Here is a 22,039-nt window from a genome sequence, read left to right as displayed (position 1 = left end):
GCCTCATTCACACCCATACAACCCACCCCCAGGCCCGAGCGAGCAGGATAAAACACCCAGTAGTCTGTAAATCAATGCAAGCCCTAATAAAAATTCACCAATTGATATGGGGTCATTCACCTTCCCTCTGAGATACACACCTTCTTCTAAGGCCTACTGCTTTTCAGCTGAATTTCCTCTGCAACTGACCACGTGTCTTAGTTTCGCATTTACAACTCTGTATATGATAAGCATCATAGTGACACCTACATGTTGCACATCATTTTTTTCAGCAAGCACTCTGCTACACTGCAAATGTGTCCCATAATTATTCTAATCATTTTTCTACATAAAATATCACATCAAACAGGGGATATCTCAATTTTTTAAGAAATTTGACCGGGTCTTTAGTACGAAACTATCCCCTGCCACCTAACTATATAAATGTTCTGCATTTAAAAAAAAAAATCCAGGCTTTGTAATAACAATATTGTGAAATTTGATTGTCTAGGTCGTCTGTTAAAAGTTAATCTTCATCCATTAGAATTTGCTAGTTACAGTTATCTTGTTATTCACAGAACTTACCGTTACATGTTATATGAAGAGAAAATTCGGGATTTATTCCCTCTCGCATTTAATGTTCCGAATGACATTACACGTAATGATGATACCCGAAAATACCGGGCACGATTTACTGATAGGTCGGACCATAACAATGTCGGACTATAACAATGTCGGACTATAACAAACTAGGACTACCCAAAGTCGGACTATAACAAACTCGGACCATAGGATTATTTTTACTAATTAATTAAGTTATATTTATTTCGAAGACTTTTTTATGATTTCCAAAGAGTATGAAGGTATACTGACGTTAAAAATGTTGAATTGTAGTATGACGTACGTTAGTAAGTGGACTGCATATGATAAATGATAAAAGGTTATGTTGCCCTATAGTATATTTCTTATGCGTTATACTGTTATATAGGCCTTATATTACTTAAACAATGTTGTTCTCAGTTTATTTTGTTAGGCCAGAGTTGCAGGTTTGTGTACCTGGTTATTATTCTCATTAACCAGAATTGCCTCTGTATATTTCGTAGTGAAGCTGCAGCATAGTTTGTTGACTTGAACTATAGACCGTTTCACAATAACTGCGGTACTACTCTTTTGCAGGCCAAAAAATATATTTTTTGGTGAAATATGACCTAAAAATTAATTGTTAAATATACTTCCAAACGTAATTAATTTGCCATGCAAAAGAGTCCCAGATAGCATGACTACGTTGGGCCAACATTGGTAAATCGTATTCACCAATTACAAATCAATAGACTAAATATTTTCCAATAAATTTAAGTCGTTTGAATAAATATTTTGTTTTTGACGACGTTTCAACCATATTAACCATAATTGTATGATTGGACGCTGTCCCGTTCGGATGGCCGATGTCGCTTTTTCTGTCAATTTTTGAAACATACTTCTTGCGGTTTTCACTTAATATTTTCATTGTCTATTTAGTAAGCGATGCATGCGGTAATTGTTTATCTAAGAGTTATCCATGTTTTGACAATGACCCAATTTATTACGCTTATAACCTGTTTGAAGAAATATACCTATCATTATATTCATTCATTTATTTATTCCGTTTATTTAATAAATATATATACGGTAGTCCGACTTTGTTATAGTCCGACTTCGTTATGGTCCGACTCTGTTATAGTCCGACATTGTTATGGTCCGTCTTATCTGTCATCCACGGGCACTTCCGTCCCAGCTGGTGCACATCAACAAAATTTACCCTAGATGCGGGTGATTTAATCGAAATATTTACAAATCGGGGGCACATAAAAATTAAATGGAAATATGAAAAGGAAGAAGAATATATAACGAATTTATTGATGTATGCATATTCCATGTTTTCTTATGCTTTCGATAAATAATCAGGCGAAGTTTAAGCGAGGTGAGGCAGACGATGAGAAAAGAGTTGCAAGCCTTCTCTCTTTTTATGTAGCACTGGTTCTCTGCCCTTGATTCCAGTCGCTGCCGCTAGGAATTACAAGGTTTTTCAGGGCGCTTGCGCCCGTTAACCAATGTCAGGGTACCAGTCTATCTTTTTATGTATCAGTCGAAAACGATATATTTAAAAACAGCTTATAGAGACAAAAAAGTTACATTATTGATAACATATAGTGTATATTAGAATATAAAAATAGGAAAAGGGCGACTCGACCCAAGATTTAAAGCAATATAAGCTGTCAGCGGCGGCAATTTTTTTTTAATCACGAATGTAGAACGAAAACATTTTATCGATCTGAAATTTAAAATTATAGACTAAATTTGAACTCATTGAAGGTCTAAAATAAGTCGAAAAAGAGAAAAATAGCCGTTCATGAATTTTTGTCTTGCAAGACAATATTTCCCCGACGTAGTCAGAAATATGCAAGTGACCTCTGGGTCAAACGCTCGGAGACTGATGTTCGTACTGATGTACGCATGTGCAGCTTGTCGGAGATGCAGAGCAAAGATGTCGGGAAAACGTGGTGCGAAGATTAAATTAACGGATTCGGCGAGAAAAAGGAATAAAAGGGAAGCGAATGCTAGGTTAAACAAAAACAAAATATATATTGGAGATCAATACGATCGTTGGACGGAGCTGCGGACAAAATTATCCGTGAAAACAAATATCGAAGTTGCAAAGATTCTGCTTGACAAGTAAGTGTGTACAAGTTTAATTATAGCCAATTTAATGCAAGATACTAGTATAAATGATTGGAGAAAACTCTTAGTACCTTACTTGACTTGTAAGCATCATATCTTATTCAGCCGATGTTAGTTTTTTGTTGTAATATACAACAAATAAGTATCTTCGTAAGCCAGTTGATAGCGTAAATATTGTGAGGCACGGAAAGGGTAAATAACCAAACTCTGTTAAACGTTTAGATAACTATACAAGATATTTATATAATTATGTTAAACGTTTAGATTTCATTGTTCTAGCTATGAAGCTAAGGATGAGCAAAAATATACAAGTGTTCCTGCTGGAAAAAACTTCAAACCCTGTGTTACATCAACGCCTGGTCCACCAGCTTTGAAGAAAATATGTATTGTTCAGTCTGATTTGTCTGACATTTCACCAGATGAAGTGGGAAAAGAGTAAATATCCAAGCTTGTTTTACATTTGCAAAATTTTGAGAAGTATTTGTGTCAATTTTTGAATACATATATAATTACCAAAAACATTCTAAATGGAGTTTTGAAATTATTATCATTATTATTATGTAGAAAATTTACTTTTAAAAAGAAAATTTAAATAATATTTTCAGTGTTGAAAGTGCTATGTCTGGCATTGAGGAAATTGCAGAACCTACAGATCCAAGGACTAAGAGCTTTAAGCCATTTTCAGACAGTTTTGTGGATCCTTTTAGGTTTGACAACATTGCTCTTTTGTCACACATATTAAAAATGTTTCTTTCTAAGGCCATTAAAAATTAATTTGTTTGATGTACTCCGACTGACCTGTCAAAATTGCCCTTACCCTATCTTTTCCCCAGTACTTTAAATTTTAAATTTTTTTTTTTTTTGGGGGGGGGGGGGGTCAAGGGAAATAGACATTGTTTCATTTTAAAGGTTTATAATTCTCTAAGATACTTTTTAGCTCACCTGAGCTTTTCTGATCGAAATTTGTCCATTGTCTGTTGTTGTTGGCGTTGGTATCGTAAACTTTTCACATGTTCATCTTCTTCTCAAGAACCAGTGGGCCAATTTCAACCAAACTTGCCACAAAGTATCCTTGGGTAAAGGGGATTCAAATTAAAGGCCACCCCCTTTTCCAAGGGGAGATAATTATGAATTCGTGAAAAATTAATGGCACCATTTAAAATTCTTCTTCTCAAGAACCACTGTGCTTGAAAACATGAAACTTAAATGGAAGCATCCTCAGATAGTGTAGATTCAAGTTTGTTCAAATCATGACCCCCGGGGGTAGGGTGGGGCAACAATGGGTAGTCAAAGTTTTACATAGGAATATATTGGGAAAATCTCTAAAAATCTTCTTCTCAAGAACAGCAAAACCATGATTGGTCATAATTATATGGAAGCATCCTTAGGTAGTGTAGATTCAAGTTTGTTCAAATTATGACCCCCAGGAAAATACAGGGGCATATTTGTCATATTAATTCATAAGCATCCATATGAAGTACATCCCCCCCCCCCCCCCCCCCCCCCCCGAACCACTTTTATATTTAAACTTTTCAGGACTGAATTGATTTCTGCTGTTTCCTAGCCAGAGTGCTCAGGTGAGCGATGTGGCCCCAGTGCCTCTTGTTTGAAATAACATTTTTATAGCAATAAATATTAAATCTGTCTTATCCGGTGTATCATGAAAGCATCAATAAATCTTAAGTTTATGCTTTTTATGACAGTAATTGATGTTAGCTATAGATACTGCAAAAACAAAAAACAAACAAACAAAACACCTACCTACATTCCCACCTTGAAAAATGTAAGTCGGAGTACATAAAAAAATATATTATTATTATTAGTGATGGCCTAAATACGTCATGTATTATTTTAGCATGAATGATTTTGATATATGCATTTTTATTAGATTGACAATGAGTGCCTCTGAACTGACATGCGAAGAAAATGACTCTTCTGATGATGAAGAATATGAGCCAAGTTTCCACCTGTCTTTAAAGTAATTTTTATTAGAATTATTATTTACTTAGTAATATAAAATTTAATTAAAAGAGGTTAAATATGTTTAATCATTGTAAATATTTCAGATAGCATGAAACGTACTAATGGGAAAAATTATTGGTAATTGGTTCATTAAACTGTAATAACATAAATTTTATAATTTTGTTATGTTTTTTTTATTCTCTCTATAGACTTGACCATGGTGTGACGCTAGATGAGTCGGATTCAGAAGAGATTGAGGACGATGAAGAAAAATTTGTAGAACATGCTGAGTATAGTTGTCTACCAGTTATACGCAACAATGATGAAATTGAACAACTGGTCCATGATTGTCCAGCCATGGTTTACATTAATCAGCTGATTACCTTGGCAGAAACAGGAGTCCCTAAGATTTGTAGGGTGAAAGGATGTGAAGCTCAAGTTCACATTTCATCAGAAGTAGTGTCTTCAGCTGTGTACCTGAGATGGGTAATGAACGTCAGTATAATTTTAAAAGAATCATATATAATACATATTGTGACAAGGCATCATTCACCTTTCTTTTTGAAATACAAAGGCACTTTTTAAATTTCTGTTCCAGGTCTGCACAAACAATCATGAGGCACACAAATGGTGTTCGCAACCTCTTCTTAATAGACGGGTTCACAGTGGGGATGTTTTAATCTCAGCAGCTTTACTGGCGTCAGGTAATAATTTTCAAAAGATTTCCCTGTTTTTTAAGTTCCTGAAGCTCCCCATTCTGTCTGTCTCATCATTTATAAAGATACAAAGAACCTATGTCACTCCAACAATTGAAGAAATTTGGAAAAAGCATCAGAATGATATTCTAGAAGAATTCAGAGGAAAAGATGTTGTTGTTCTTGGTGAGTACAATATCAACCAAATGCTTGTATTGTTTGTTTTGTCAAGAAGAGGATATATTTAAATTTTCTTTTATTTTGATTATTTGTTTTTTTTTTGTTTGTTTGCTTAGGCGATGGTCGTATGGACAGTCCAGGTCATTCCGCACAGTACTGTACGTACACATTTATGGAAAATGAAACCCACAAGATACTGTGCTTAGTGACCATGGACAAGAGAATGACAGGAAGAAAAAGTGCAATCCTTGAAAAGGCGTGTTTTCAGAAGGGCCTGCAGTTTCTCCTTGAAAAAGAAATAAATGTGGTGGAAGTGGTGACAGATGCACATGTGCAGATTGAAGCTTTAATGAGTATGTGTCTTTGTATACTTCTTTGTTTTTTTTTTTTTTCTTTTTTAAAGCTTAAATCTGTAATTAGGATTTTTTTCTGATTTTTCTTTAGGGATAAATATATAAATTAGATTTACTGTAGCTATCATCATGTTTTTATAACAGAAAAAGATTACCCAGAAATAAAACATTCATTCGACATCTGGCATGGGTCAAAAAACCTTGGGAAAAAACTAATAAAGGTGAGACAATTTAAGATTTTTATTTTAAGAACATTTTCAAAATTTGGAAAAATGCTAAATGAGTAAACTGAATTTTGAACATTATTTTCAGACTGGACAAGAAAAATCAAAAAAACCAATATTACAGTGGACAAGAGAGATAGTAAACCATTTTTGGTTTTGTTCCTCTGTAGCAAATACAGAAGAAGAGTTTATTGTAAGTTTGAACTGTAAATAGAAAAACCACTTGATTCAGTTTGTGTTAATAGAGAGTGAAAAAAAATAATTTTAGACTGTTCTTCTTTTCAGGGCATTTGGTTTGGAGTCATACATCATGTTGTGAATGAGCATGAATGGATTTTGCCATACAGAGCAGGAGCAAAAAGTTCATGCCAGCATGGTCCATTAACAGAGGAAAGGAACAAAGATTGGCTTGAGGCAGGATCCCCAGCACATGTTGCCGTGCGTGAAATTGTTAGGGACAAAAGACTAATAAAGAAGATTCCTTACTACCTTAATTGCCGGTATACACAAAATTGATTGTATACTACATTTTTCTACAGATATTTTCTATTTATGCATATCCAATTATAATGTTTCCATTAGAAAATGAAAACACAAATGTGATATATATATAACAGATTTCTTAAATGTTAGATTAAAACTTTTCAGGAAGGTTTCACCATGTATATAGTTTATTTAGTGATTTTTTTTTTTTTTTTTACAGAAGTACAGCCGCTTTGGAGAACTTTCAAAACCTTATTTTGAAGTACTCATCAAAGCGCCATTCTTACACACCTCCAGTGTACAGAGCGAGAAACCTTGTTGCTGCACTGGACCACAATGCAAATTGTGACAGAGAAGCTGCCAAAAGAAAAGATGGATCACTAAGGTTTCTTTTTGTCTCATTCATTTATTTTTTAAGTTAAAATCTACAATATACCATTGTAAATTATTTTGCTGACTAGGTTGGAATGCATTTTGAAATATATTGAATCTTGTACTTTAGGCATCAGCGGTACTACAGCAAAAAAAGTGGAAGATGGTCTGCCTACCCAGTAAGAGAAGAAAAACAATATCCATATGCAACTGACATCATGAAACTGTGTCTTCAAAATAGGATTTTTGACCCTGTTGGTATGAACAAGCCAGTTGTCCTTGATGTGGAGGATCCACGACGTGTGTCCGAGACCCTAGCTCCTGTTGCTCCACCACCAACTGAATCTCTGGTGGCAGAGAAGAAATCTCGATTTCTCCATGAGAGCATTTAATTAGTCAGAATCAAGAAAAGAGACACGTCTCTGATCTTGTTTAATATTGCAATTTTGAACATTTACCTGTAACAACAAGAAGTCGGTGAGCGAATGCTCACTAGTAATACCCCCACTCTGATGTGAATATACACTCTCATGTTGACATCGAATTCATGCAAAAATGAATCCTACCATATGGCATGCCTAAACAAAGATTGTGCTAAAATTTCAAGCATCTGCGCAGAGTAGTTGCTGAGAAAACTGCGACGGAAATTTGGTACATACAGACGCATGGATAAACAGGAAGTTGACATCGGATTCAAACAAAAATGAATCTACCATATGGCTTGCCTAAACAAAGATTGTGCTAAAATTTCAAGCATCTGTGATGAGTAGTTGCTGAGAAAACTGTGACGAAAAATTTGTTAGTGACAGACGCACGGATAAACAGGAAGTTGACATCAGATGCAAATAAAAATGAATCCCACCATATGGCATGCCTAAACAAAGATTGTGCTAAAATTTCAAGCATCTGTGATGAGGAGTTACTGAGAAAACTGCAAAAAAAATTGTTTTGGAGAGACACGGAACACACAGACATACACACAAGGGTAAAACAGTATACCCCCCACTCCTTTGGAGTTATGCAAGCTACTTATAACAAGGATAATGTTGCAATCAAAAAACTTTTTAGATTTATGATATGCAATTTTCTGAATTGCTTGGATACTTTGAACATTTATGTTAATGCAGAATTTTGTAAATTTGTAAATAATACCTTTAACTCTGACACCCAAGTAACTCATCAATAGGTGTTTGATACAGTCTTTTAAATATGACATTGCATGTTTTGCTTTTTTTGTTCTTTTCTTTTCACATTGATGAATGAAAAATGATACATAGTATTTCAAAGATTTATTCAATGTTTAATTAACCTTATTATTATATAAAAACAGCAATATGTGAAAATCAAATGTTGTCTTTATCAGTCTAAGACTCCTTCTATGTATCCCACATATTGACCAGAAGGTTCAGGATATTGGTCTCGAATTTTCCATATGCAGCAGCTGGGAATGACCTTTCGGTTTCCAGCTCCAAGACGGCCATGCATCCACATAACATATTGTCTGTAAGCTGTATGTCGATGAGCTCTGTTGTAGTTGTCATCTCTAGGTTCTGCCAAAGCATCATTCCTAAATCTCATGGCAACTTCGAGAACCAATTCATCTAGCACTATGGTATAGAAATCCTATACATAATAGACATTACACTGACTGTTTATCTTCACCTTTTTTCATATCTAGTTGGTGTATAATAATATTTTGATCAGAATTTGAAAAAATGAAAACTTACAGCTAATTTTGTGTGACAGTTCTGGGGTATTTTTCCACAGCACAGTTTTTCCCTCTCGGTAGGCATCTCCCTACAGTTATTGCAAGAGCACCAGTCTGGAACCGCAGGGCTATTCCCTGGTGTTGGATCCCCATTATCATTTGCAGTCTTCAGGACATCCATCAATAATGAAGGCTGTTTCTTGCAGACTAACTTGAGAGTTTCCTGTAGTGCAGCCAAGTCCATATTGGAAATACATTCCTGAAATTGAAGTGCTTGTTTTAAAAGAATTTTATTGATATTTATAAGCTGGCTGCAATAAGAACTTTATATATTTCAATTGATATAGACATTGATATAGACATTTTATAATATATAAATATTAATATATATGTGTATATACTTCAAGCTGAGATTGTCTGTCCCGTCGAGCCTGAGCTGCCATTTCCAGTCTATTCAAGCCAGCTGGCTGCACGCGCTGTCGTCCTCTGCACCTTCCACGTCCTCGACCTCTCAAGACCTAAAATCATAAACAACACTTCATTTGTTTTTTATGTTTTATTGGGGGGGGGGGGGGGGGGAGGAGTAGAACTGCACTACTACCTCAGTAGCTTTAAACTGTCACATTTTTTTGGGAGAGGGGGTAAAGAGTTTAAATAATTTGCTCCTACCCCAGTAGCTCTAGGCTGTCTGCCTCTACCACGCCCTCTTCGTCTGACATTGGATATCTCTTCATCTGATGACCTTGGTGAATTTGGTGAAACACTCCTTGATCTTGATCCATTTGATAACTATAAAATTAGTACGAATATAATCAAATATGATTTCAAAAATTATTTTTATTTTTTACATTCAAGTAAAACCCACAGTACCTGACCATATGTGAGCCATATTTTTTTTCCACTATATATTTCATTGAAAATCCATTTTTCTAAAATATTATTGCAGTGTCTTTTGTTGCTTATTTTTATAACTAAAACACATAAATGTAGAATTTGTTTGCAGATTCTTCACATAATTTCAAAATAATTTTATCTGTAGTGTAAGAATTGCATTGATATAACATGTCAAATGTGAAAGTAAAATTCCAAGACTCTAATTTACAAGAAATCATAATTTGAGGTAAGAAATTTTTGTCTTGAAAAATTCATGAATTATTCTCACTCTCAGTGATTAGTGTATCATTTTGTTTTGCATTTTGAGACAAGAAAATTTGAACTATTCTGTATTATTCAGAAAAAAAATAATGGAAATTGGACCTCATAACATTTTTTTTATTAAAAAAAAAGGTTTTTCCATGAAATATATAGACTGAAAATGCAGTTATGACTCACTTATTGCCATGATTATACTACATACACGTGTTGACAGAGAAATAATATTCTCAGCAAACTTACATAAACTTGATCTATGCACAATTTTTTATAGGCCTAATGGTTAAAATTTTTATTACTTTTTTTTCTATGCAGACACTAAAAAAGAAGTTCAAATTACTTGAGAGTGCAATAACTAGGCAAATAGGAGCGTAAAACGCGACTTGCACTTGCAGCATCTTACACATTCTACTGATCTGGAGATAGAAATCCCGTTGGGGGCCTCTTCATTTATGCAAACGTCACTCTATTTTCTGTTTAGCCTGTTATGCTTTCGGTGAGGCTTATTTAAGTTTTTATGCAATACTGTGAAAGAAACAACACTTTAAAAATGTTAAAGAGTAAATTTATCACGTACCTCTGATTCTTCCATCTTCGATTTGATAATGGATTCAGCATCTTGCACGCGCTGCTTAATACTCGGTTATCTCCGTACCCCGTCCCGAATATTAATTACCGGTGGCTGGAGAGACGGTCAGTTCAAACAAACGATCGATTTAATTAATGTATTTGTGTATACACAACAGCTGTAGTTTACTGATACTTGCAGATTATCTATTTCTAACACATTATTGTTAATTAGCCTCATAAAATTGGGTTAAAAAATTGCCGCCGCTGACAGCTTATATTATAAAAAAAAAATGGGAAAGGGGGGGGGGGGGTCCATACCCCAAGTGCCTGTGCAACAATCCAATGAATCCTAACTCCGCCACCAGGGCCCTCTTAAGTTTTTTTTCCGCCTTCGTCTTAAACTTGTAAACGTAGAAAATTAGTTTTGAAGACTTAAAATTGTATTATATTGTATTTTAGGGAAAATATCACCAACAGAAAAATATCGTTAACAATTAACAATTAATTATATCCCCAATACTTGAACTTTCAGTATAGATGATGAAATAAAAAGAAACTTAAGTAATCGAAGTGAATTAGTAATGCTTAAAATATAACGTTATATTAAGGTCAAGATCTAGTAAATGAAAGGTGCCTACAGATTTCTAAAATTTGAGAAATAAATTCTTTTTATAATGGTTTATAACTATAGCTCGCCAATGGTCAAATAATGTGTATTGGGGCATAATTTGTAGGAAAACAAGACGAAAAATAATATTTTAAACTGTCACTTACAATGAAAAATTAAGAAAGGCAGTAATGAATATGGAAAGTTTTTTGGGTAGACTTTACTTTACCGGTCCCCAGATCTGCAAGATCCGCGCGCTCACTGCACTATGACGTAAGATTTACGTCACTCAACTGATAAGGGTTATTAACTGTCAAATATGACGTAAAAAGGTGGGAATACTTACCATGCGTTTTGCGTTTACTTACCAAAGGATATAAATAAACAACCGTTTATTCTATGTGTGGAGAAAATTCGGGGTGGTTGTACTTTACAGGTTGAATTTTAAAAAATCATAGATATAATTAACTTTTAACTTTTTATCTCGTAATTACGACTTTTTATCTCGTTATTACGACTTTTTTAAAAAAAATTTTTAATTTTAATTTTCTTATTTAACCCTTCTAGGCTTTCGTACTGAATAAACAATATTAATCACTTTTTTTTCAGAAAACTTGGTTAAAAACTTCGTTTAAAAACGAAGTTTTCAACTAAATTTTTAACCGTAGAATTCGATTTTGGGGTCAAAAAGGCTAAAAACCTCATACTTTTAATTTTTTTTCGATCGCTCACGCGATCTCATATGGCTACATTATTGCAGCTAAGGCCCTATTACTGAACAGCTGAAGTCGCCTACGGAGACACTATATTTTAGCGCGTTTTTCTGGGGACCGGTATAGTAAAGTCGTTCCATTGAATGCCTTGAAAATACTTCATTTTCTAAAATAATTCTATTAAGAGTCGTAAAGTACGGGAAAAAGAAAGTTTACATTAATTATGATGTCATAATGAATCTAGCAAAATCATTCACTAGATCTTGTAAACAATGAAAGTGTTCCCTAATTTTTCCACAGTACTACTAAATTAAACCGATTACGTCTTTGATAAAAACATTAAAATCGGAAATAAAGTCAATGCTGGAAAGGAAATATATTAAATATTTTACTATAGTTCTACTTGATAGGAAAAAAAAAATCAACAATAATGATGACATAAAAAAAAATGTAGACGAAAAAATAAAATGTAAAACTGTTGAAAGTGTTATTTAATTTCGTCGGAAGCAATTAATAGACCGTTTCACGGTAACTGCGGTACTGCTCTTTTGCAGGGCAAAATGATATAGTTTGGTGAAAAATGACGTAAAAGTAATTGTTAAATATACGTCATTTAATTATATCTCAACAAAAACTTCGCCAAACGTTCTTATTTTGCCCTGCAAAAGAGTAGTACCGCAGTTACCGTGAAGGGGCTAATTGTTAATTAATTGCCTTGGAACGAAACCACTCGGGTCGAACATGGATTCGTGTCGAAACCACGCGGGTCGAACAAGTAGTCGGAACGTAACCACCCGCAGTTAGATAGGGAGAACGGACCCGATACCCCATTGAACAGTGTTCAACAAAATTGGGTTACACGTTAACAAATTCAACTAAATCAGATCATATTTACAAAAAGAAAACAAATCTTAAAACAAATAAATTAAAATTCTCGTGTGTTTAAACTTTTTAATGATCGCAACTTTACTTACCACCTCCATTTGCTTTTTTTTTTTTTTAAACACGGGTCTGACTATGATAAAAAACGTGCTGACGTCAATATTTACAGCTTATCACATGATCAAAACAAAGTAAGATGGCGAGTGACAGTAGAGGATGCAGATTACTCTCAGATTTAAACAGTGCATTTAGACGAGATCCAAACATGTAAGAGTTCTTTTGTCGTTCTGTAAAGAGTTTTAATACCTTATAAAGTCGAGGTATTGTAGATAGAACGTTCTATCGTTAAAATGATAATGTCCTACGGACCGGGTGAGGGCTAATCTCGGCGAGATTCGTAGAGACTAAAAATTTTGGTCTGGTAGTCCCAACGAATCTAAGACTAGTGCCACATAATCTCATTCGGGGTTTCGTGCCCGGACTTCGACCGCTTGTTTCGATTAATACGGGCTGAAATGAATTAGCTGTCCGCTTCAACTTTTTGCTTTAGACATCATTTTAATTCCCTATCACCATAATACTTTCGTTTCTTGGGCCACATAAATTTAAAATTTAGATTCTCATCCTAATTTGCTAAAAAATTGGGGCGGGTGGGCGGATTTTATTTTTTATTTTTTATTATTGAAAATATCTACATAACGCCCTTCTTACACAAAATTTTCACATTATGTTAATGCCAATATGAATATATTTTATTGTTTATTCTTTTAAATATCTATCGAAGATTCTTGTTATAGAATATTAATATTTATAGTTTTTATTAATGAATTTTCAAGTACACAGATGCAGCACACGCCACACAAAATAGGGTGCGGATCCAAATAAATTGTATATGCTGTATGTAGTAGTAACGACTTCTCATCAGCCTTTCTCCAAATACCTTTTAGTTTTATCAACAACTCCTTTTGTTTTGTGTGAAATATCACAGATTTCCACTGTCCTCATACTTTCGTTCTTGAGACTTGACACGTTCAACATTAAAATATGTCATTTTTGCAAAACAGGATGTCTAAAACTGTAAAATGTTCTACTGAAAAGCCTATGCTCAACAGTTTTAAGATTTACTATTTCCTTAGCATTATTATCCTCTAACGTCTGCCGACGATCTTTTTTAAAAAAAAAAAAAATCACATACAACTGGCGATTATTATTAAGTTATACCTTGACCAGATGTCATTTTCTTCGTCTGTTTTTACTTGGTTAAAATCTCTTTAAAAACTTGCTCATGCCAGTGATGGTATCTAAATGTATTTATGTTATTTTTGCTTTTCTGCCTTCTCTATCCTGGCAAATAATCTTTTCCCTACATATTTAAACTGCTTTTATTGCCGATTTTTCTCCATTCTTCCCATGACTTTTGTGCTATAAATAACACCACACGACTTTTAATACAGACGGGAGATAACTCTTAAATTTTGACCCAGATTCTTGCTGAGTAAAAAATACATGTAAATACTTTTGAAACCCAAAAACCAAAATAAAAAACAACGGGGCGGGGCACTTTGAGAGGGGCGGGCGGGGATGAGAATCTAAAGTTTAATTTTACCTGGCCTTACCTCTGCAAGGTTTAAATCCAACAAAATATAAAGCTGTTGATTTTTCATAGGAATGTGCTATTTGTTTAAACCTCTGATGCTGAAGAGTTCCAGCAATAGTCTGCTTCAAATACTTCGTACTATGGTTCATTTCTTTAGGAAATAGTAGTAGAACGAAGTATTTGTATCGGAAACTAAGCCAGTTTGATCGCTATTTATTAATTTTTCAAGGTTAATTTTTAATAAAAATTGCTAATAGAATAAAATTTTTTTTATTCTATTAGCAATAGTACCTGATGCAATTATTTTGTATACAGTATTTAAGAGTGTTATATTGGCCGCCAGTTTTTGCTTATCCCCCTTTGGTAAAAGCGTTATTATACCATGTCTCCGTATGATAGAAAGTAGGCTAGTTAATTGATCTGACAACAAATTTTTAAGTGTCTAAGGTATTTCCAAAAAACTTTTTAAAATTCTGTTGAAAAACCATCAGGACCTGGTGAATTGTCTGATTTCATTTTGTTTCTTCTAAAATTTGAGCTTGATCATGGATTATCTCTTCTGTATCTAATCCTAGCATAGGTATTATTTTACTAGTATTATAGTTCCTAGTTTCTAGAGAACAGAAATATCTTGTAGGTTTTCTCCTTCATCTACCCTACTTCTTACACATATACCTTGTAATTTATGTCTTTTAAGTTTTCAAGGTGGTGTTTTTTGTGTTCTAAATCAAAAACATTTACATCTGTAAGATTTTCTTCCAGGAGTTTTATTTCTTCTCTCATTTTTTTCTGTATTATCATTTTTCCTTTAGCTCACCTCAACGAAGTTGGGGGAGCTTATGTAATACCCTTGGAACCAGCGTCCCAGTTTTAAGTTTTTGGAGCACTTTTCTTTTCAAGTACCTCTATGCCCTATATCAATCAGAGATGCATGGAGGATGCTTCTAGTGTGTTTCATTGTACCAGTCAAGGTTTCAGATGCTGCAATTTCAGCTAAAGAATGACCAGGTTAATGTTTTTGGAGCTGGTTAATGTTTTTGGAGCAGGTTAAAGTTTTTCGAGCAGGTATCATTTCCAAGTAACTATAAGCCCTATATTGACCAAACTTGCATGGATGATAATCTAAGGATGCACACTACTGAACTTGCTTCGGATACTGGATCTGACCTACATTTTCTGGATGAGTGACCAGGTTAAAGTTTTTTGAGCAGATCTCATTTCCAAGTAACTTTAAGTCCTATGTTGACCAGACTTGCATGGATTATACATCTAAGGATGCACACTACTGGACTTGCTTTGAATGCTGGATCTGACCTACATTTTCTGGATGAGTGACCAGGTTAAAGTTTTTCGAGCAGATCTCATTTCCAAGTAACTTTAAGTCCTATGTTGACCAAACTTGCATGGATGATACATCTAAGGATGCACACTACTGAACTTGCTTTGGATGCTGGATCTGACCTTTTTTTTCTGGATGAGTGACCGGGTTAAAGTTTTTGGAGCAGATCCCAAGTAACTATAAGGCCTATGTTGACCAAACTTGCATGGATGATGCATCAAGGGACGAACACTCTCAGGGCTCGACATTAACGCTTGTCCGCTTGTCCGGCACCAGTGAAAAAAAAATATGGACAAGTGAATATTGCTGGGCACTTGTCCAATTGGACAAGTGCATTTTTATGTAAAGAAGACTCTAAATATTTAAAAGAATGACTGTTAAAAGTTTACTGGTACTTTAAGATGGGAACAGTTCATAAAAACCGAACTTCGATTCCTATATAGGTAGATTGCTATGTAATTGAGTACACTCGATCAGGATCGAAGTTCACTAATTGCATACTACTGCAAAGGCATGGAACTGACGAAGTTCGGATTCTGTTTTATGTTGATAGCATTTATGTTATCAGGACAGAAAGTCTAGATAAAATTAACATCATGCACATGTAATATACTTTATTTTTAGTTTTTCAGTTAACAGTATTAGATCTTTATTGAAATTTTTCGGACAAGTGAAGTTGAAGTTCAGACAAGTAAATGTCTTGATCACTTGTCCGAATGGACAAGTAGGAAAAAAAGTTAATGTCGAGCCCTGACTCTCAAACTTGCTTCAGATGCTGGATTTGACTTACATTTTCTGGATGAATGACTAGTTTAAAGTTTTTAGAAAAGTCCATTCCCAAGTAACTGCAAGCCCTATCAGACCAAAATTGCATAAATGTTGCATCTAGGGATGCACACTACTAGATTATTAGTTTAGTGTGAGACTTTGCCTTACTTAAAGACAACATTCGTTGAGGTGAGCTCTGTAATCTCTGATTACCTATGTTTTAAGTAATGTATGAAGATTACGAAATACTTTTGCCCTTGATTTCCATTTAGAGAGTTTCAAGAAACAATTGATCATTTTTTAGCAAAACATTTATCTTTATCTTGAAGAGAATCTATATATTTTCTGTCATAAACTGGTACAGCATACTGCATTTTAACATTATTGATAACTTCTTTAATGCTATCTATAAGTACTCTTTGTCCCTTAATACAGAGTTATTAAACTACCAAAAACCTCGTCCTTTTTTAAAGTCATAAAATTTTAACACCAAAGAAATCATGGAGTGGTCTGATCTATAGCTATAGTTTTAATGTTACATTTATTTAAGCAGGGCAAGAGAGTTTCTGACATGACAAAAAAATCAAGTCGACTCTGTTTGAAAGGTTTTGTCTTGTGCCAAGAATACCTTCGATCTTTTTCATGTAGTTTTCTAGAAGGGCTTATATATCCATTGCCTCCATGATTTCTAATAGGTAATTTAATTCTAGCCTTTGGATTGTTGACATGTTTGCAATTAAAATAGTCTAACTCTGCATTCAGTACTAAGTTAAAATCTCCACACCATTTAACATTATTACAATTCTTGTCCTCTATATATGTTTCAGTGTTTTTGAAAAAATCTGGAGAATCATTAGTTGGACCATACATTGTACATATTACTAGTTCATAACCTTGGATACAAGCTTAAATATGAAAATTTCCATCTTTATCACCTTTTTCTGATATGACCTTGAAATCAAAGTTGTTATTTACAAGAAATGCAACACTTCTGGAGTTGGTTGTAAAAGAACTAAAAAAGCATTCATTACCCCACAAGTTTCTCACTTCATTCTCAATTTTAGATGAGACGTGAGTGTCTTGTAAATGGTATGTTATATTTTAGTGTTTTTAAATAATGGAGAACATCTCTAAGCTTTGCAACATCACCCAGACCTTGACAATTAACTGATAGTATTTTAACTTCCATCCAGGGATGGGGTAGATTACTTTCAAAATTGATTAAATTACAATTACTTTAGATTTTAGAAGTACACATGTACTTGATTACAAGCTGATTACAGACATTTTTAAAAGTTATAACTTAATCAATTACATCTGAATACTTTTCCATCATGCAATCATGATTACTTGTGATTACTTTAGATTACATTATTTTTTAAAAAGCTTTTTTCGTATATAAAAGTTTTTTGTTTAATGTTGGGGAAAGAAACAGAGTTTTTTAAAGGCATTATATTCTAAAATCAATGCTCATCTTACACACTTTCTGATTGCATTTATAATATCATTTACTTTTTAGCCGGGCTCATTGCTCATAGAGCAATGGCCGGCTATTGATACGGTGACCAACAGGAAATGCTGCTTCTTCACCGCCAGAGCAAGTTTAACAACTTTACGAATAAAAATATAGTACGTTTGTTCAGCCGTTGTTGAGAAAACTAAACATTAAAACATCCTTAGAAAAAGTAAACTGAAGATATTTTAAACACAAATAAATATTAATGGTGATGTATTTTTTTCTGCCGCCTTCAAGAGACTGATAATCTTGCAGAGAGAATCAAAAGGTTTTCACACGGTCCCCTTCTCTGCATTCTACAGAGGTCACGTGCTACACACGTCTGTTTGTTGTCAGGTTTATATTTCGTATTTTGCATAGTATTATACTTATATGTTGATGAAAGGAAAAATCCTTAATTTAAAAAAAAAGCATTTAAAATAAATGCAACTGCAATGCTTTTCAACATAACAATTTACGGATGTTCTTGGTAATCGGAACATCATCCGACATTTCTCGACTTGACGGAAAAGGCTGAGTGATTTTCCGACTGTGTTCTCGGGTGTATTTCCCGCGCACTAAACCTGCTTGTGCAGCACAATACGCATATAGAAAATAGTTCTCATAATGTTTAATTATTTTATGTTGCAAATATGAATTTACAATTTTATGATAGAAATCTATGATACAGATATATTATTTTTTTATTTTTTTTAATGATTACGTGTGAAATTGGCTTTACTTCATGTTTGCGTAATAATGCATATGAATATAATATTTACAAACATCGAGGCGTGTGGCACATGTGAAGGTACCGAAGCGTGAGCAAAAAGTGACAAGGATAACAGAAGAAAGTTCATGAACGTTGATTGATAACAAGGACATCCGTACAAGAAAAAAAAGAGAAAGTGACAGAAGCATGGTAAATATGTCTTGTTTACAATGAATTGATTCAGTTAATTCATAGCTTTGCACTTCATTCAATTTAATAAGTAACGTTAGGCCTAATTAAACATTTAGAATTGCCGATTTTTTTGAAATTCCTGTGTACTAGTAATTTTAATAATTTTGTGAAAGTTTATGTGTAATTAATTAGATTACAACACTCTCTCCCTCTCCCTTAGTGAATTATTTTAAAATTTTTATCAAGACCTTGTGCTGCATGATTCATTCTTGGTAGTTTTAAAGGTGTTGAGTTTGAACAAGGACATGTGTACGATAGTTTTGAAACTCAGAGAATTTTGATTTTCACTTGGAGAGAAAAGAAATATGTACAGTCTCTCATCATTTGACAATCAATAGTTTAATCTGAACATTCTTGGAGAAAATTTTTAATTGTTTGATGTGATTTTTACTATTATACCATTTCAATCTAAAACAGAATTTTAGCATGTTGAGTGTTCGTTTTAGTGATTCTGAGGTATATTTGGTTTATATTTTATTTACTGTTGCTGTTTAATTATATCTAGTCAATCAAAAAAGTAACCATTACTGAGCAGTTAGAAACAATATTTTGCATAACTATAATAATCAGAACCTAGCTCTGTTTCATTCCTTCTTAGCACATAGTTAGAGTGTAGAGTTTCCCTCTCACAAGTGAAACATTATATTAATTATTGATTAATTTGCAATTGATACGTACATCAAGTGCCTGTGTGTCAAGACTGAAACAATCTGTGACTAGAGCTTCCTATAACCACTTGAACAGCAGGAGGGGGGTTAAGCTGCTGTGAGTAGCCATATATGATTGAATAAGTAATTAAATGTACATCTCAGGACTTTGATCAGACAACTTTAGAAGAGTAAGCAGATGTTAAGCAGATTGGAAACTGCTAACCAATCATTTACATGTTCTTAGAAGCACAACAAACATATTATTATCTTTGGAAAACAAATTGAAATTCTGATTTTAAGAATTTTTACAAGATGCATATATATGTAAAACAATATTGCGGAGTATGTTTGTTGTTCTCATGATGCATATAATTTTGAATAGCAAAACAGTTTTAAAAAGGGAGAAAAAAAACAATCCAGCTGATTATTTGTACATTTCCATCACAATTGTATATTTTCATGGGGATGCAGTTATGTATATTGAGACTAGAAGTAGATAGAAAGCTTATTTTTTTTAAAATTTAAAGTAGGGAAAACCATAATCAAAGTTAGTGCACAATAAAATAGATAGGATGGCATATCAAATTATATGCAAGTCTGACTTTCTTCAAGGTAATGATATTTTTTCAGATTTGTCAAGAGGAAGGCAATGTGTAGCTAATTGTATTGTATTTCTTTTGAAAGCTTTGGAGGAAAATTTTGCTTTTCAAACATGGCAAAAAGTTCATTTACATACAATTTTGCATATAGGGGATCTATTATATCAAAACATTAGAGCCATTGCAGAAGATGGATATAACTATTTAAACCCATCAGGTATTCCATGTCATATGAAATTTGAGTGTGTACATTTTGAAGTAAGAAATACAATAAGTGGAACTATGTCCCCAGATTTCACAGGTACATGGCCATTATTATCACTTGAAAAAGCCATTGCAACTGTATGTAATGGCAATGGGTACACTCTTTTATTGTTCATCGCTGTTGGCAGTGCTATTGCAATAGTATATAATGATTGCAAATTTTATTTGTTTGATTCACATGCACGTGATTGCGCTGGTTTACCATCTGAAAATGGTACAAGTGTTCCTGGTACCATTGACAATATAATTGAGTTATGTTCCTTTTTGCGATCTTTGGTTGTCGCTTTGTGCACTTCGTCATTAGAAGAAATACAATTTGATTTACATCATGTTAGGCTAAGAAAACCCAAGAAGTTTCAGTTTTCAAAAAAAGTGGGAAAACAGTGTTGCAAATACCATGTTCACTTAAAGGTGAAAGTACTGTCAATAACATAAACAAAAGAAGGAAAATTTCTGTCCATGACAAATCAGACAGACTGAAGAGAAAACAACCAATATGGGCATGTGATCATGGTTTATATGATGAGAATAATGATAATAATCATTCATCAAGTGCCTGTAAAAATAAGAGGATACATGAATGTGCTACTAATATTAAGGAACATAACACAGCCACTGATATCAAACAATCCTCACATTTACTCACTGAACATGAAAATAGAATTAATATTCCTTTATCCAGAGATCTGAACCAATCTGAGTTCACTGAAGGATTGTCACTTGAAAATGATAAAGAGTCAATTGAAAAGATCTTCAGTACCTTTCAGTCCAAAATCGAAGATGGTCCTATGTATGTGTGTACTTCTTGCACGCAAACCTTTTTTAGACATTCTGTATGTATGACAAGACTTGTTGAAATAAAACATCAAAACATGGCAGATATTTGTTTCACAAATATAAAAAGTGTAAATGATGATGAGTGGGTTTGTAAAACATGCTTAAAATTCATTAAGCAGGGAAAATTACCAGCTTGTTCCACTGCAAACAATATGAAATTTTCATGCATTCCAGAAGAATTGCAGTTGACGCATCTAGAAGAGCGCCTTATTTCGCCAAGGTTGGCATTTATGCAACTAAGAGAACTTCCAAGAGGAGGGCAACTGAATTTGAAAGGTAATGTTGTTAATGTGCCAGCTGATGTAAATAACACAGTGAGACAGCTTTCAAGAATGTTGGATGATACTGAAACCATACCTGTAAAACTGAAACGAAAGCTTTCATATAAACATTCTGTTGCCTTTGAGAAAATAAGACCAAATAAAGTACAAGAAGCTGCAAAGTGGTTAGTAGAGAACAGTACACTGTTCAAAAATGAGGGGATTGAAATCAACAATGCTTGGATTACTACTGCAACTAGAGCAACATACGGGGAAGAAATTGATTGAAGAAGATCCCCAAAGCAGTGATGAATGTAGAGTTAAAAATCCAATATCAAAAAATGTTCAGAAGCCATTAAATGTTGAGTCTGATGATTGGACTGAAGATGATGATTTTCATGAACGGCCAACGGGTAACACTGATACAGTTTTACAAGCAATGGATTTCAGAGAATACAATAAAGTGTTATCTTTAGCTCCTGGTGAAAACCAAACGCCACTTGGTCTCTTTCAGGATGTTAACTCAGAATATCTGGCATTTCCAAAATTTTTTGTGGCCTAGCTAGACCAGACAATTTGATGCGAACAATTCCTTTGCATTACAGTACCATTTGTAAATGGGAGTTGCGCAATGTTGATCGACGTGTTGCCATGTGCATACCAAATAT

General features: G+C 33.9%; 3 protein-coding genes across 4 annotated transcripts in view; 2 read left to right on the top strand and 1 right to left on the bottom strand.

The window, feature by feature from the left end:
* The first annotated feature begins 2,442 nt into the window (after positions 1-2,442).
* On the top strand, positions 2,443-8,254 carry LOC133200600 (uncharacterized). Of its 2 annotated transcripts, none has more exons than XM_061336397.1 (12): positions 2,443-2,691; positions 2,977-3,132; positions 3,303-3,404; positions 4,586-4,675; positions 4,869-5,154; positions 5,258-5,540; positions 5,651-5,887; positions 6,032-6,108; positions 6,200-6,304; positions 6,397-6,611; positions 6,815-6,979; positions 7,097-8,254. In XM_061336397.1, exons 1-12 carry the CDS (start codon positions 2,453-2,455, stop codon positions 7,356-7,358), a joined length of 2,217 nt encoding a protein of 738 aa, XP_061192381.1. In that variant the 5' UTR covers positions 2,443-2,452; the 3' UTR covers positions 7,359-8,254. The 2 variants fall into 2 exon arrangements, with proteins under 2 accessions (XP_061192381.1, XP_061192389.1); XM_061336405.1 differs by having other exon boundaries at positions 2,444-2,691; positions 4,869-5,145.
* LOC133200615 (P2X purinoceptor 7-like) lies at positions 8,239-9,399 on the bottom strand. Its single transcript, XM_061336407.1, has 4 exons — positions 9,344-9,399; positions 9,076-9,192; positions 8,694-8,933; positions 8,239-8,589 (listed from the first exon to the last, which is right to left on the bottom strand). The coding sequence occupies exons 2-4, from the start codon at positions 9,115-9,117 to the stop codon at positions 8,326-8,328; spliced, it is 546 nt and encodes a 181-aa protein (XP_061192391.1). The 5' UTR covers positions 9,118-9,192; positions 9,344-9,399; the 3' UTR covers positions 8,239-8,325.
* Positions 9,400-12,794: 3,395 nt separating this feature from the next.
* LOC133173141 (protein prenyltransferase alpha subunit repeat-containing protein 1-like) overlaps positions 12,795-22,039 on the top strand; it is a 71,350-nt gene continuing 62,105 nt past the window's right edge. Inside the window, exon 1 of the mRNA XM_061308084.1 lies at positions 12,795-12,865. Coding sequence (XP_061164068.1) covers positions 12,795-12,865 — 71 coding nt within the window. The remainder of the gene's footprint in view (positions 12,866-22,039) is intronic.

The sequence above is a fragment of the Saccostrea echinata genome, unplaced genomic scaffold, assembly GCF_033153115.1.
Source record: "Saccostrea echinata isolate AGI-Se365-2 ecotype Australia unplaced genomic scaffold, CSIRO_AGI_Sech_v1 ptg000002l, whole genome shotgun sequence".
Classification (NCBI taxonomy): domain Eukaryota; kingdom Metazoa; phylum Mollusca; class Bivalvia; order Ostreida; family Ostreidae; genus Saccostrea; species Saccostrea echinata.
Note: the sequence above shows the minus strand (reverse complement) of the source record. Positions and strands in the feature narration are given on the sequence as shown.

What these genes read in the sequence shown, in the direction of transcription:
- LOC133200600 (XM_061336397.1), top strand. Translation starts at nt 2,453, where the DNA reads ATGTTCGTACTGATGTACGCATGTGCAGCTTGTCGGAGATGCAGAGCA. An exon ending in CCAGATGAAGTGGGAAAAGA is followed by an intron (nt 3,133 to 3,302) that starts GTAAATATCCAA and finishes TAATATTTTCAG; the next exon opens with TGTTGAAAGTGCTATGTCTG. An exon ending in ACCTGAGATGGGTAATGAAC is followed by an intron (nt 5,155 to 5,257) that starts GTCAGTATAATT and finishes TTTCTGTTCCAG; the next exon opens with GTCTGCACAAACAATCATGA.
- LOC133200615 (XM_061336407.1), bottom strand. Translation starts at nt 9,117, where the DNA reads ATGGCAGCTCAGGCTCGACGGGACAGACAATCTCAGCTTGAA. An exon ending in ACAGACAATCTCAGCTTGAA is followed by an intron (nt 8,934 to 9,075) that starts GTATATACACAT and finishes CTTCAATTTCAG; the next exon opens with GAATGTATTTCCAATATGGA. An exon ending in ACTGTCACACAAAATTAGCT is followed by an intron (nt 8,590 to 8,693) that starts GTAAGTTTTCAT and finishes TATTATGTATAG; the next exon opens with GATTTCTATACCATAGTGCT.